This window comes from Pavona decussata, unplaced genomic scaffold (assembly GCF_977016875.1).
Source record: "Pavona decussata unplaced genomic scaffold, jaPavDecu1.1 SCAFFOLD_105, whole genome shotgun sequence".
In the NCBI taxonomy this organism is placed as follows: domain Eukaryota; kingdom Metazoa; phylum Cnidaria; class Anthozoa; order Scleractinia; family Agariciidae; genus Pavona; species Pavona decussata.
In genome coordinates this window covers 730,913-745,212 of record NW_028145519.1, presented here as the reverse complement: position 1 = coordinate 745,212, position 14,300 = coordinate 730,913, and the positions used below count along the sequence as shown (strand labels likewise).

The 14,300-nt window shown below is 39.7% G+C and overlaps 1 protein-coding gene across 2 annotated transcripts; it reads right to left on the bottom strand.

Annotated features, from left to right (window-relative positions):
- Positions 1 to 8,908: 8,908 nt before the first annotated feature.
- Positions 8,909 to 14,300, bottom strand: LOC146471261 (uncharacterized). 2 transcript variants are annotated; one of them, XM_085121077.1, is made up of 12 exons: positions 13,671 to 14,300; positions 12,640 to 13,224; positions 12,427 to 12,530; positions 11,961 to 12,070; positions 11,764 to 11,837; positions 11,381 to 11,490; positions 10,945 to 11,040; positions 10,491 to 10,583; positions 10,296 to 10,396; positions 9,800 to 9,952; positions 9,503 to 9,625; positions 8,909 to 9,169 (listed from the first exon to the last, which is right to left on the bottom strand). In XM_085121077.1, the coding sequence occupies exons 1-12, from the start codon at positions 13,730 to 13,732 to the stop codon at positions 9,023 to 9,025; spliced, it is 1,758 nt and encodes a 585-aa protein (XP_084977203.1). In that variant the 5' UTR covers positions 13,733 to 14,300; the 3' UTR covers positions 8,909 to 9,022. The 2 variants fall into 2 exon arrangements, with proteins under 2 accessions (XP_084977203.1, XP_084977204.1); XM_085121078.1 differs by lacking the exon at positions 9,800 to 9,952.

Below are 14,300 nucleotides of genomic sequence, written 5' to 3'. Positions count from 1 at the left end.
TTGACAAAAACTAGCGTCCAGGTCAGCGCGGTCACAAAGGTGACTGTGTCCCTTTAAGAAACTGGCAAATGCCCCACCGCCGGGACAAAATAGTTGTTCAAATGCCCCGGGGTGGTGGCTCAAACATGTCAAAAATGTTTTATTTTCTTCGTTTCTCGTCTTACTTTCAGTAAAATCTAAGCTAATTCAGACGGAATCAAGTCCTAGCTGGGTCTTGTTTCCCGTAGTTAGTGCAAAAATAGGTCATTCTACAGCTCTAGCGTTCCATTTTATGTCCTATCTAGACGCATTCTATAAGAAACGTACTGTATTTGCCGATGAATTTGTCATTAAGGAAGCGGCAATGCTGTAAGGCGAGATGGTCAAATGCCCCGGGGTAATTTGGTAGAAGGCTAATGCCCGAACCCCGGGATGGACAGTGTGGGAAAATGCGCCACTATTTCCCGGGGGAGGGGGAGGGGATGGGCACAGCTGGAATTGACTAATGCAAAAATTTCAAACCCTAAAAAATCTTTTGATCATCTCCGTCAACTTGAAATCCGGAGTACCCCCCTGGGATTAGAACGATGGCATAGAAATAATAAAAAAAACAATAATAAATCTAGATTTATATAGCGCTAAAAAAGGTATTCTAAAGTGCTTTACAATGTAAGCATGTATAAAAACTTTTGGACTTCATGTGAGACGCAGGAAATATAAAATATTACGTTACGGTTAGGCAGCGAAGCGTAATGAACGTTGGCATGCAAGCCCAGCATATCTGTTGTAATGGTATACAAGGGTATGAAGGGCCTCTGCTCGCAGGGTAACAAGGGTAGGGTATGTATAAATTTTTCAAAGTCTTGCAACAACATGCGCAGTGCTCCTAAAAGTAACGCGCTCATATTCTAGGAATTTTTCACATTTGGAAGCGAATTCATTGAGGAATAATTTTTCAAAGCTTTGCAACAGCATGCGCATTGCTCCTAAAAGCAACTCGCTCATATTCTACGATTGTTTCGCAAGCCACAAATTCAACAGAAATCTTTTCATACTTGAATTTAACACTTACGTAGCTTTCTATAGAGACCAAAATCACCTCGATTGGACATATATTTTCCGAGATACGAATTTTTGAGTTTTCTGTACTCGGTTTCTTTACAACGCACTTAATTCACGGCGGTAGTTACATACATCCCAGCACTTTAAAATTCACTCATATATTTCAAAAGCACATCGCCAAAAGCATTTTATTTCAAAACTAGAACATGTAAAGATCTTGTTGAGCGGTTTTTCTCTTTATTTCGAAGCGAATTCATGGAGAAATAATTTTTGAAAGTATTGGAAGAAGATGGGCGCCGCCCCCAAAAGTCACGCAGTGAATTTCTAAGTTTTCTTTCGCAAGCGTCAAATTCCTTTTTCGCTAACGTTGCAACATATGTCTTTTTTATTGAAATTGTACACTTCCTTAGCTTTCTATAGAGACCAAAATCACCTCAATTGGACATATATTTCCCGAGATACGAATTTTTGAGTTTTCTGTACGCAGTTTCTTTACAACGCACTTAATTCACGGCGGTAGTTACATGTATCCCAGCACTTTAAAATTCACTCATATATTTCGAAAGCACATCGCCAAATGCATTTTATTTCAAAACTAGAACATGTAAAAATCTTGTTGAGCGGTTTTTCTCTTTATTTCGAAGCGAGTTCATGGAGAAATAATTTTTGAAATTATTGGAAGAAGATGGGTGCCGCCCCCAAAAGTCACGCAGTGAATTTCTAAGTTTTCTTTCGCAAGCCTCAAATTCCTTTTTCGCTAACGTCGCAACATATATCTTTTTATTTTGAAATTTTAAACTTACTTAGCTTTCTATAGAGACCAAAATCACCTCAATTGAACATATATTTTCCGAGATACGAATTTTTGAGTTTTCTGTACTCGGTTTCTTTACAACGCACTTAATTCGCGGCGGTAGTTACATGCATCCCAGCACTTTAAAATTCACTCATATATTTCGAAAGCACATCGCCAAATGCATTTTATTTCAAAACTACAACATGTAAAAATCTCGGTGAGCGGTTTTTCTCTTTATTTCGAAGCGAATTCATGGAGAAATAATTTTTGAAAGTATTGGAAGAAGATGGGCGCCGCCCCCAAAAGTCACACAGTGAATTTCTAAGTTTTCTTTCGCAAGCCTCAAATTCCTTTTTCGCTAACGTCGCAACATATATCTTTTTATTTTGAAATTTTAAACTTACTTAGCTTTCTATAGAGACCAAAATCACCTCAATTGGACATATATTTTCCGAGATACGAATTTTTGAGTTTTCTGTACTCGGTTTCTTTACAACGCACTTAATTCGCGGCGGTAGTTACATGCATCCCAGCACTTTAAAATTCACTCATATATTTCGAAAGCACATCGCCAAATGCATTTTATTTCAAAACTAGAACATGTAAAGATCTTGTTGAGCGGTTTTTCTCTTTATTTTGAAACGAATTCATTGAGAAATAATTTTTCAAAATATTGCAACAGCATGCGCACTGCTCCTAAAAGTCACGCGCTCATATTCTACGATTTTTTCGCAAGCTTCAAGTTCCTTTCTCGTTAATTTCGCAACAGATATCTTTTCATATTTGAATTTTACACTTACTTAGCTTTCTATAGAGACCAAAATCACCTGGTTTGGACTTACATTTACCGAGATACGAATTTTTGAATTTTGTGTACCCGGTTTGTTTACTACGCAATTAATTCAGCGCGGTAGTTAATGCATCCCCGCAACTTTATGATATATTTCGAAAGCACATCGCCAAATCCATTTTATTTCACAACTAGAACATCTAACGAACTTGTTAAGCGTATTTTCCCTTCATTAGGAAGCAAATTCATGGAGAAATAATTTTTCAACGTATTGGAACAAGATGGGCGCCGTCCCAAAAAGTAACGCAGTGAATTTCTAAGTTTTTTTCGCACGCCTCAAATTCCTTTTTCGCTAACGTAGCAACATATATCTTTTTATATTGGAATTCTACACTTACTTAGCTTTCTATAGAGACCAAAATCACCTCGATTGGACATATGTTTGGAATGCGCTTTGTGCGATTCTGGTTGAATGCCATCCCTTACTGGAACTGTCAACTTTTTTGTTCTGCTTTGACTCCAAGAAATTTTTTTGGAAGTGAAAGACATCCACATTTGAGACTCAAGTGGACTTAGACCATTCAAGAATCGGTATTACCCCCTTCATATGGGCCAACGTGTACTGAAAACATTGCGTCGTTATCTAAAGAGCCCATTTGCTTACAATAATTTGCTTACAATTACAATTAATTCTATCCATTTGCTTACAACTAACATAAGCGCGATTTGAATGGGAATAACGGTCTCTCACGCGCATGGCAGTCGGCAACGCACGGGTACATCAAGTTGCGATTTACAAGTGCTAGATTTGCAAGATAAAGTAAGGTTATACAATAAAAAGAAACTAAATAATCACCTTGAGTACGGCGCAATAAAGGCCAGCCAGCGAAACGCACCCGCTAATAACAACACTTAGCTATCAGTGGTCATCAGTCATGGTTATGCCGCCCCAACTGTTCGTTGTCTTCAGTATCAACGAGGCAATACTTTTAGCTCAGCAACTTTCCCGTAAAACGAAATGAAACTTTCCTGCCTTTTTCCTGGTGAACAGAGTCAATACCAAACCGGAGAATAAACCAATGTGCCGCTTTTAGTATAACCAGGTATAACTGATTTGAACTGAAAGAAGAGAAGCGACCAGAAGCCAGTGATTATTTTGAACCACACGAGAGTATCAAGAGTCCGGTACTGCGTCCAAGCACGTGATCGATGTAGAGTCACGTAGCTTGCACACAAACTCTCCAAATTGTCTCAAAAAGATGTTTGAACCCACCAGTTATTTCACTTTACTAGGTCTAGTGCTTTTCTCCGGTCTAATACAGCTTTGATCCTTTAGTTTGAAACTAACAGGAAAATAAATGTCACAGGACCTTGCGTGACTCAAACTAATACAAAGGATATTTTGTTTACGTTACATTATTGCGGTCAGATCGTTGCTATTACGTTACAAAGGCCATTTATTCATTCATTCATTCGTTTGTGGCCGTTGCATTTTGACCCGCATAACTGTCATCATCTCAAGTATTTCAAGTTGAAGTTTCCAATAGTACGGAATTCAATGAATAAGCGAAAGCGAAAGACATTGATTATTTAAAGTTAGACGGGCAGGCATGGAGACGTCGTGTACGTTGACAATCAGTCTACGATAACATACGGACAGCGCTGGGGGTTCAGGATTCAAGTCCGTTGCGAGCGGGCAAAATGACTATGTTTCCTCTGGTATGTATATTTCTTTTGAAGTTGAAAAGAATATTCAGTTGTGTTTGCCATACTTTACATAGCTTCAAACGAATTCAAAAGGCTTCGATGAAATCTCAGGTTGAAATGGATTAATTGTACCGGATATTTATCTGATCGCGCTACGCACTCTCTAAGCTCGACTTGCTAGCGAGTCTTTAATTGTCCCTGTTATTCCTGCTATCGATCAGGTGAAGTTGAGAATTTGCTCTCGTCCATGCTACATTTCACTTTGGTATAAAGCTTTTAACACGTTATCTTTCTTTTTTATTTTAAGAAATGGAGGGAGATACGTTCACATGCACTAGCATCCAGAGGAGGCGGTGAAGTAAGACACCCGGCACCCTGCTAACAGAGGTTTCTTTCTGGTAAGTCTTTTGGCATGAACGAAGTCGTTACAACTCGAAATACAAGAGACGCGAACGACTTCGTGCATGCTAAAAGTCTTGCCAGAAATAAACCTCTGTTAGCAGGCCAGGGTAGACACCCGTTCGTCATCCGTGAAAGGCAAGTCAAGGAAAACGGTTTCAGCGGATGTAGAAAGTTTTAGAGCAGCCGTTTAAAGGTCGGAGAAAATAAGTTTAAATTGTCAGTAAAAATGAAACATTTTTTGCTCAGAATTTACCTTCATGAAAGGTACTGTAAAAGCTAGGAATAATTTATTATTGAAAGGGACACTGTCGCGGGGGATATGCGCCGAGTCTCAAGAGACTGTTTGTGACACAGTATCGTTTACCTAAATAATTTTTTCCTTACATATCTCTACAAGATGCTAAGGGTTTAAAGGTTAAGAGAATGTAGATTCATTTTTAGGCGATGATTTGGAAGTCAAAGAACGTTGAATAGGCCAAAAATTATGCCGTTGGGTTCAATAATGGTTCAATGTAACGCGACCGGAACAGTGACCGGAATAGCCTGTGTGGCAGGCGCTAAAAGGGGAATGGAGAAGGGAAATCGGGCGCGCGGGCTTCGAAAGAACGTCGCTGATTCAATTTTATTTGTAAAGTAGAACATGTTACCAAATTGCTGAGCGGTTTTTTTCATCATTTGAAGACGAATTCACGGCAAAATAATTTTTGGAAGTTTTGCGACACCACGCGCTTTGCCTAAAAAAACCGCCCGCGGTGAAATTCAATTTCTGTTCTGAGGACTAAAACTATTTTTTTCTCAACGGCGCAACACAAAAATATATTGATCTACAAGCTACAATTCTTCAGCTTTCGAAAGATACCAAAATCAGCCCATTTGGACGAGAATTGACAGAGATATAAATTTTGACTTTTTTATCTGTAGTTTGTTTTCAATTAACGTCTTACACAACCGGAGCGACAAGACCATGCGCTCTTTCAAATTTTCTAATAGATTTCGAAAGAACGTCGCTGATTCAATTTACTTTGTAAAGAAGAACATGTTACCAAATTGCTGAGCGGTTTTTTTCTACATTTGAAGACGAATTCACGGCAAAATAATTTTTGGAAGTTTTGCAACACCACGCGCTTTGCCTAAAAAAACCGCCCGCGGTGAAATTCAATTTCTGTTCTGAGGACTAAAACTATTTTTTTCTCAACGGCGCAACACAAAAATATATTGATCTACAAGCTACGATTCTTCAGCTTTCGAAAGATACCAAAATCAGCCCGTTTGGACGAGAATTGTCAGAGATATAAATTTTGACTTTTTTATCTGTAGTTTGTTTTCAATTAACGTCTTACACAACCGGAGCGACAAGACCATGCGCTCTTTCAAATTTTCTAATAGATTTCGAAAGAACGTCGCTGATTCAATTTACTTTGTAAAGTAGAACATGTTACCAAATTGCTGAGCGGTTTTTTTCTACATTTGAAGACGAATTCACGGCAAAATAATTTTTGGAAGTTTTGCAACACCACGCGCTTTGCCTAAAAAAACCGCCCGCGGTGAAATTCAATTTCTGTTCTGAGGACTAAAACTATTTTTTTCTCAACGGCGCAACACAAAAATATATTGATCTACAAGCTACGATTCTTCAGCTTTCGAAAGATACCAAAATCAGCCCGTTTGGACGAGAATTGTCAGAGATATAAATTTTGACTTTTTTATCTGTAGTTTGTTTTCAATTAACGTCTTACACAACCGGAGCGACAAGACCATGCGCTCTTTCAAATTTTCTAATAGATTTCGAAAGAACGTCGCTGATTCAATTTTATTTGTAAAGTAGAACATGTTACCAAATTGCTGAGCGGTTTTTTCCCTTGGTTTGCGTTCGAATACAGTGCAAAATAATTTTTGGAAGTTTTGCAACACTACGCGCTTTTGCTAACTGAAAAACCGCCCGCGGTGAAATTCAATTTCTGTTCTGTATGGATCTGAAATCTACAATAATTTTAATTCTCTCTGAGGCAGACATTACAAGCAAGTTGCGAAGACCTCACAGAGTCAATGACCGTAATTTCCGCTATACATGTATATTCCTAAGACGTTCAGCCCACTCAACGCCAAATGACTCGTCTCTTAAAGACGGCTTGAAAAGATTCACAAAAGATTTTGCCGTACTGCTGCCGTACTTGACCCACAGGTTGGTTTCACATACTCTGCAGACGTCGTTTGCACAAATTCTCTTTCTTAAGGCGACCTCTTTTTGCAGTTATCAATTCTTTTCCATCGGCCATACCGCTTAGTGTTTATCCATACGTTATTTCGCGCACTCTGGGTTCCCGCGAAAAGTAACCAAAATTTACATTGGCTGACATTTGACAGTGTTAGCCGTTTGCATATTGTAATGAGGGGGCAAGACGAAATAAATAGCCTGCGTAGCAGTCGTTTGCGTTTCCTTCAAGCCAAGCGGGGTAAGCGCGCGAGGGCATTGGGCAAAAAGGAGCAAAAAAGTAGGAGCGGGGGGGGGGGGCCGCCCCTCCCCCCCCGCTCCTACTTTTTTGCTCCTCGCGCGCTTACCACGCTTGGCTTGAAGGAAACGGAAACGACTGCAACACAGACTACGAAATAAACAATGATTCGCTGCAGGCGCTTCCTTTTCCCCTCTCCCTCGCCCCGCGCGTTTCGCGCGCGCCCGATTTCCCTTCTCCCTTCCCCTTTCTAGCGCCTGCGACGCAGGCTAGCTTCTGGGTAAATATGTATTGTTAATACACTGCGCCATTGTCTCGTTTAAAATTATTTTCTTCAAAATATGTCAACAGAATGCTGAGTTCAATGCACCAATTGATCACTATGGGACTGTAGATTTATCTGCAAACGACGATATGTAGGTCAAGATTCGCCAAACTGAACAAACATTTTACCCTGTTCGGCACTCAGTTTACAACAAGCCGCCGGTTCGAAGTGCGATTCTCTGTAAATTTCGTTTTCTTGAACTGTATTTTTACCACAATGAATCGCTTGAAGACTTTGCCGCGAAGACGTTCTCAAAAACAGCGCAAGCAACGTAGATCGTTTACCACAGATCCCTGCAAATTACACGCTATGAAGTTTCATACCTCAAAACACGACTGATTATAATTTTATACTAAACATCCTCATATGAAATCTTTTCCAGCCTTGCCGTAGTTTAATCTCTTCTCCAAAGCGCCTTTTCCAACCGAGTTTCCACCGTGACCACCTCCACTTGTCGACGCCATTTTAACTTTTAAAGTTTCGACCTGAGACGTGGGCGGATGCGCGTCCGGTCGGTGACAGTGTCCCTTTAACAGAATGCAGAATTTCTGCATCCCAGGATAGTCGCTAAATTTTCGCAAATTTTCACGGACTTTATCTCGTACAGAATTTCTGCATCTAAGCTGAAGTCAGTAAATTCTTGGACTATTTTAACCATAAAACAGGATGCAGAATTTCTGCATACAATTAAGATGGTCACTGTTTTTGTACTTAGGTTTTTGCAGATTTTCACTGTTTTTAACGCGTGCAGAATTTCGGCATCTTAGCTGTATTCAGACAATTTAAGCCTATTGTAACCATCACACAGGATGCAGAATTTCTGCATCCAAGTTAGTAGTCACTGTTTTTGTAGTTAGGTTTTTGCAGATAATCACGGATTTTATCTTGTGCAGAATTTCTGCATCTTAGCTGAATTCAGTCAATTTTAAGCCTATTGTAACCATTACACAGGATGCAGAATTTCTGTATAAAATAGTCACTGTATAGATTTTCACGGTTTTCACCGCGTGCAGAATTTCTGCATATCACTTACTTTCAGAACTGTTAATGGTATGTTAAACTGATTGTAAATTTGTTGCTGTCAAATAAAGGCTTTCTTAACTGAACCAGTTTGGTTGTTGTTGGGAATAGAAGATTCCCAATGAGCACAGTATAGGCTTCGAGGAATATTCACTTTCTCAACAGAAAATAGTAATTTTGGAAAACCCATTTTAGTTTGGAACGCGTCGAGGTGATGCCCCATTGTGTCATCAAAGATGTTCGTGGCCGATGGCCCAATCCTGCCAACATACCCTACCAGGGGCACAGAAGATCTTAGTCGGCAGAACAATTGAAATAGCAGTCTTTCCTTTCCTGAGTGGAGAATATATTTTGCTACTGACATGTAAACAAGTGCATTTCATTATAATTTTGTTTACTTGTCGAAATAAAAGAAAACCTCAATAGTATTTTCAATGCCTTTGTATAAATGATATAGTGCGCTGTCTGATTTTTGTCATTTTTTCAAAGCTTTACAAGGAGTTATAAAAGAAAGCCCAAATGGAATCCTTGAAATGAAACGTCTTCTCAACCAGCACTCTGTGAGGTGCAATCCTGTCAGGTTGCCGGCTGGTCTGATAGAACTGCTCGCTGCTCGTTTCTCGCAGCACATTCTCATTCTAGAAAAAAATAGAGATGGAAATAATATATGTCAGTATACATGTGTGATTGACGTTCAGTACCATAATAAAGTGTAGTGGTTTCCAATAATTATATGTCACCAGATCAAAACCCATTTTCATCCCCCACCCCCCACCCACACACACATACGCACAAACCAACAGAACGAAACACTACTTCATATCTACACATCCCCCACCAAATAAAATATGCCCCAGACTAAAAATTAATTTCAGAACACTGAGAAACTTCAGAAAGCCCTAAACCATTTACAATTACCACAAACCCCCCTTAGAAAATATAGTAACCAAATGGTGGGAGCTCTACGATACCCAGTCAAGAATAGCCAACTGCATCCGCATCTCATACGTGTCTGCACGACTAAAATGAATGCGTTTTGCCGCATAGACAAGCATTACCAAGTGCAACGTCTCAACCCAATACGTGTCACGGCACTGCAAAACATGAATAAGGGTTAGATTGAAGTGATAAGTTGGTCATAACAGTGTTTTGAATACCAAATAGTGTATTTAGGCAACACAATGGAAACTCTGGTCACATTTTTGACAAAGACATGTACAGTATATATTAAATCCACAACGGAAAAAAAAGTTATAATGTCTAAATACCTGGGCATAATCAGCAGCATTTTTGTAGATTGTAGTCCCTTCAATAGCTTTCCTGTATGCAGCAATAGCCCTGTCACTGATGAAGGGTTTTTTGCTGCATACATACCCCTCTTGGTGACATCTGGAGTCCTCGTGACATTTGGAATGGTCTCCCTAAGTGAATAAACAGAGTGCACATAATATATGAAAGACATCAAAGCACAAAAAAAATTATCAATCAGTCATACACACAATAGGTATGTTACGTCATGATACTAGCGATATCTAAAAATAACCCCCCCCCCCCCCCCCTACCAACAGCCTTTGACAAAACGTTTCAAAATATTTTCCCCAACAATATTGTAAAAAAGTACACCAATATATCCTTTCTGGGATGTTCACAGCTTTCTAAAACACCCCCCTTCCCACCCCCCCCCCCAAAAAAAAACAATAAATAAATAAAAATAAAAAATAATAATGATAATAATTTCACAGCCAATATAGAACATAGATATACCTTGTAATGGTCTATGATGTTGACCATGTAGTTCTTTAATTCTTCACTATCTCCGTTGCAGTTTTTCATTGCATAATAAATATGCGTCTTTGTGCACTTGACTGAAAACAAGGAAGAAGCTTATTATTTTGCAAAAGGCAAGGCATTGAAAAGATAGTTAATAAACAAATGAGTTTTTTTTTTCAAGTCAGTTACCTTTGTCTGACAATTCTGAGAACCAGCTTTTCTCAGAGTCTCTCACTAGACCACTGGCTACCTTTTTGATGGCCTTCTTTACACCTTTTCCACCTTTATAATAGATTAAGAATTAATTATTAACGCAATCCATAATTCTCCCAGTGAAAAAAATATACTAAAATAAAATAATTCTCCCAGTTCCCAGCACCAAACCCATGAATTGAAATCCCTTTGTATTTGAGTGGACACTGCTATGTTAGATTTTAGTCTGTTAATTAATTTCTAAGTTGATGTATGTCGATTGAAAAGGAGACGTGTGGGTACTGGTGGTTGCCATTGTTTCCCAGACCCTTATCCCTACCCTTGGCCAGTAGTTAGTGATGACTTTTGATTATTTAGCACAGTTTACAACTTAATATGTTTCAATGTTGGAAAAAAGTTTACAACTTAATATGTTTTGTCGTTGGCATACCATGCCAGCTGTCATAGGAGTTCTTAATTCCTTTCCCATTCAGCCAAATCTTTAGTGCCGGTACATAGTCGTGTGCAACTTCACCAACGCGATGACCTAAAAAGGAAAGAATTATTGGTTGGTAGAGTTGCATTTATATGCATTAATTAGTGTGAAGAATAATTTGTTTTCACTGAACAGAGTAAACTAATAAGAAAACATTACTTGCATGTCATGAGTCAAGTGAACACAGGACCCGTAGCAAAAAAAGACTAAACATAGGAAATTAGGAAACAAAATTAATAGGCCATTGCCAAGTTGCCTGGGTATGTGCCAAGTCTGTCATATGAAAATGAGTTTGCGTTCACATCGAAATAACACTCACTTTCATATGAGACCGTGCACTTACCCTCGCTTTGAAAAGGAGGCTACAGGCAACGTGTTGCATTTATCTCACCAAGAGCTGTTAGAGAATCAACCACTTCTTTGGTCATTGGAACTTCCCGTGAAGCAGCTGATGCCATGTCATTCTTTGACCAACTGAGGCTAAAAATAACCTTCTTGTTGCTATGAAATAAAACCAAGGCAGAATTTTTACTACCAACAATCAATACTCAGCTACTATGTGCCAAAGAAGTTGTGGCCTACAGCTGCAATATATTTCATGTTTAATAAATTATACAACAGCTACTATAGTTGACTCAATGAGCTGGCCTCCTCAGCTGAGCAGCCAATGCAACCCGGTCCTGTGATTGTAGTCAAAGTTATTGTACCAGTAATACGTACCCCAAAGGTATGATGTATTATCTATCACTGTTACTGTTATCACATTATTCATACCGGTGAGATATAGCTGAAACAGTGGTGTGTTGTGCAGCACGACTTGAATCATGTCTTGCATCTGTAATGATGACCTGGAAAAAATACACAAAATAATAATATTAAAGTATGAGGCAAGAAGCCAGATAGATTAGTCTTCTTTTTGTAAACATGTTGTGCCTATATCATATATTCAAATTATAAATAAAAATACTAACATCCCCATTTGCAGCATATTGCGGATCTTGTTGTACCTCTCTGCGAGCTTCAAGCAGTTTTTCCTCATACACAGCTTTCACAGCATTTTTGTAGCCAAGGGAGGAGTACACTGCCAAGAAAGAAAATAATGTAGTTACATTATGTGTCTGCCAGTTCCATCAATGCAGTAGCTTTGCTGGAAAAAATAAATGATTGGCATGCAATATACGCAACTAATGAAATTCTCTCCGGTGCACATGTATTGTATCAAATAGATAAAACTAGCACACAAGAACTTGTTTTTGATTTAGTACACAAATGTGTCTCAGTACTAGTAAACATGCAGGTATGCATGGATGTGTGAGTATGTGTTTGTGAAATTTAACTTGTACCACCAACAAGCTATACATCTGGAAGCAGATTTGTCCTCAGTAATGACTGTGCCATTTCATATAAAAACAAACACCCAGCATGTAACCAAATTACCAGTAGAAATGTACTTCTCTTCCACATTGCCAATGTTAGCTGCTTTGCAGCTGGAGATGTACTGGGTGTCAGTAAGCCCAGTACTGATAAATCCGTGCATCATCCTAAAAAGAGACAAGTGCATGTAAAGCTGGCAGTGATCGTCAAGTCAAACAAACATAAATTTTCCAAATTACAATATATATTGTAATATGCCAGTGACAAATGACATACCTCAAATTTGCAGTAAACTTTCCTGAGATGCTGCTGCTTGAAAACCATCGCAGTGAATGGCCAGCAGCACAAAAAACGCTTATGCGAACAACATGGCCATGCCGCAGCACTTCAAATGACTGCATGTCTAGATCATATCCACAGAGAGGACACCTTCCATTGTATTTTGCCATCGTGCCCATAAGTTGATTTATGGCGTCGGTTGACGCAACAAAATAATCCTCATCAGGCTTACTTGCTGTGTGGATGTCAAAACGGCCAGTCGTCTTCTCCCCGATGGACAAAACGAACGGCAGAACGTACGGATTACAATCCGTTTGCGTCTCAGCATTGCAGGTGAGAGGGGAAGGCTTGTAATCAAGATGATGGAACGAGCTAGATGGAAACAATGACGAATAACTTGCACTCGCCATTCTTCTTTGTTCAGACTCTTCGAAGGAGTCCAAGAGTCGTTCCATCACCAAGACATTTCCCATTGGCGTGCAACTGGTTATTTGTAAGATGTCCTTTATCCGCTGAATATGCGATTTCACCCTGTCCAATCGCCATTTCTGATCAGCTTCGACTTCGAGTTGAAAGGTGGACCTGACTCCCAGGGGGGGTACTCCCCTTTATAAGGTATATAGGTATGTGCCGCCCCAAAGGGTATGGTTTTTGAGCTGTTTTGGTCTGAAAACGGGTATAGATTTTGACAATTACGGTCTGAAATCGGGTCGGGTTTTTGGGGCGGGGAACATTTACGAAAGCTTACAAACATATTTTTCTTCTCAGTACGTAACTGGAACGACTAACTGATAGCGAGAAAAAGAAAGATATAAACTATGTCATTCCAGCTTACTTTTACTCCTTGCGTCAACTTCCGTTCGGCACTGATGCATAATTATCAGGTCTGAAAACGGGTATGAATTTTAGAGGTCAGGTCTGAAAACGGGTGCGGAAAATGGCATGTTTAGGTCTGAAATAGGGTCGGGATTTGAAGACCCGGGCGGCACACCCCCACCAAGAATTCCGGGGAGTACCCCCCCCGGGACCTGACTCGATCGCGAGGTGCTTGCGGCATCACTTTGGCTTTCTTGGACGCAGAATCGGCCATAGCGAAATAGAAGTGAGAATATAATCGACGGTGAAGCTGGAAGAATGATTGCGTTGCGCCTACAACTCTCGCTAGTGGTTCGATTCAAAGTGGAAGACGAGCCATCGAAATACCTCGCCATCCGCCATGAATCGAACCATCATATTCCCAATATAGCTTTATTTCATCACACTACCACAGTTTGAGCATGTTATTAAACTGAACACCTCAAGCCATGGGTATAGAAGGCTCAGATAGGCGCCAGAAACGCAGAGAGGAGACTGTGTGCCATTATGAATTAGTCCGCCATTGGGGGAACCGTTGCGAGCGCGAAATTTGAATTTTTTTTAGGGCAAGCTATGTTTTTTCAAGGAAAGCAGCTCAGATAGTTTATTATACACTTTATTTTACCAATATGACTACTTTTAGCTAATATTTATTTGAAATAAGTGCAGTTTCGTGTTCTTCTTATCGAAGACGGGTTTCCCCACTTCTTGCTCGTTGAGTCCGCCATCTTGGATAAGTCGAGAAAACGGTTGTTGCGTGACAAAGAGGGGGAGGAGCTATCCCTTTTATAGTCAGGGTCCTT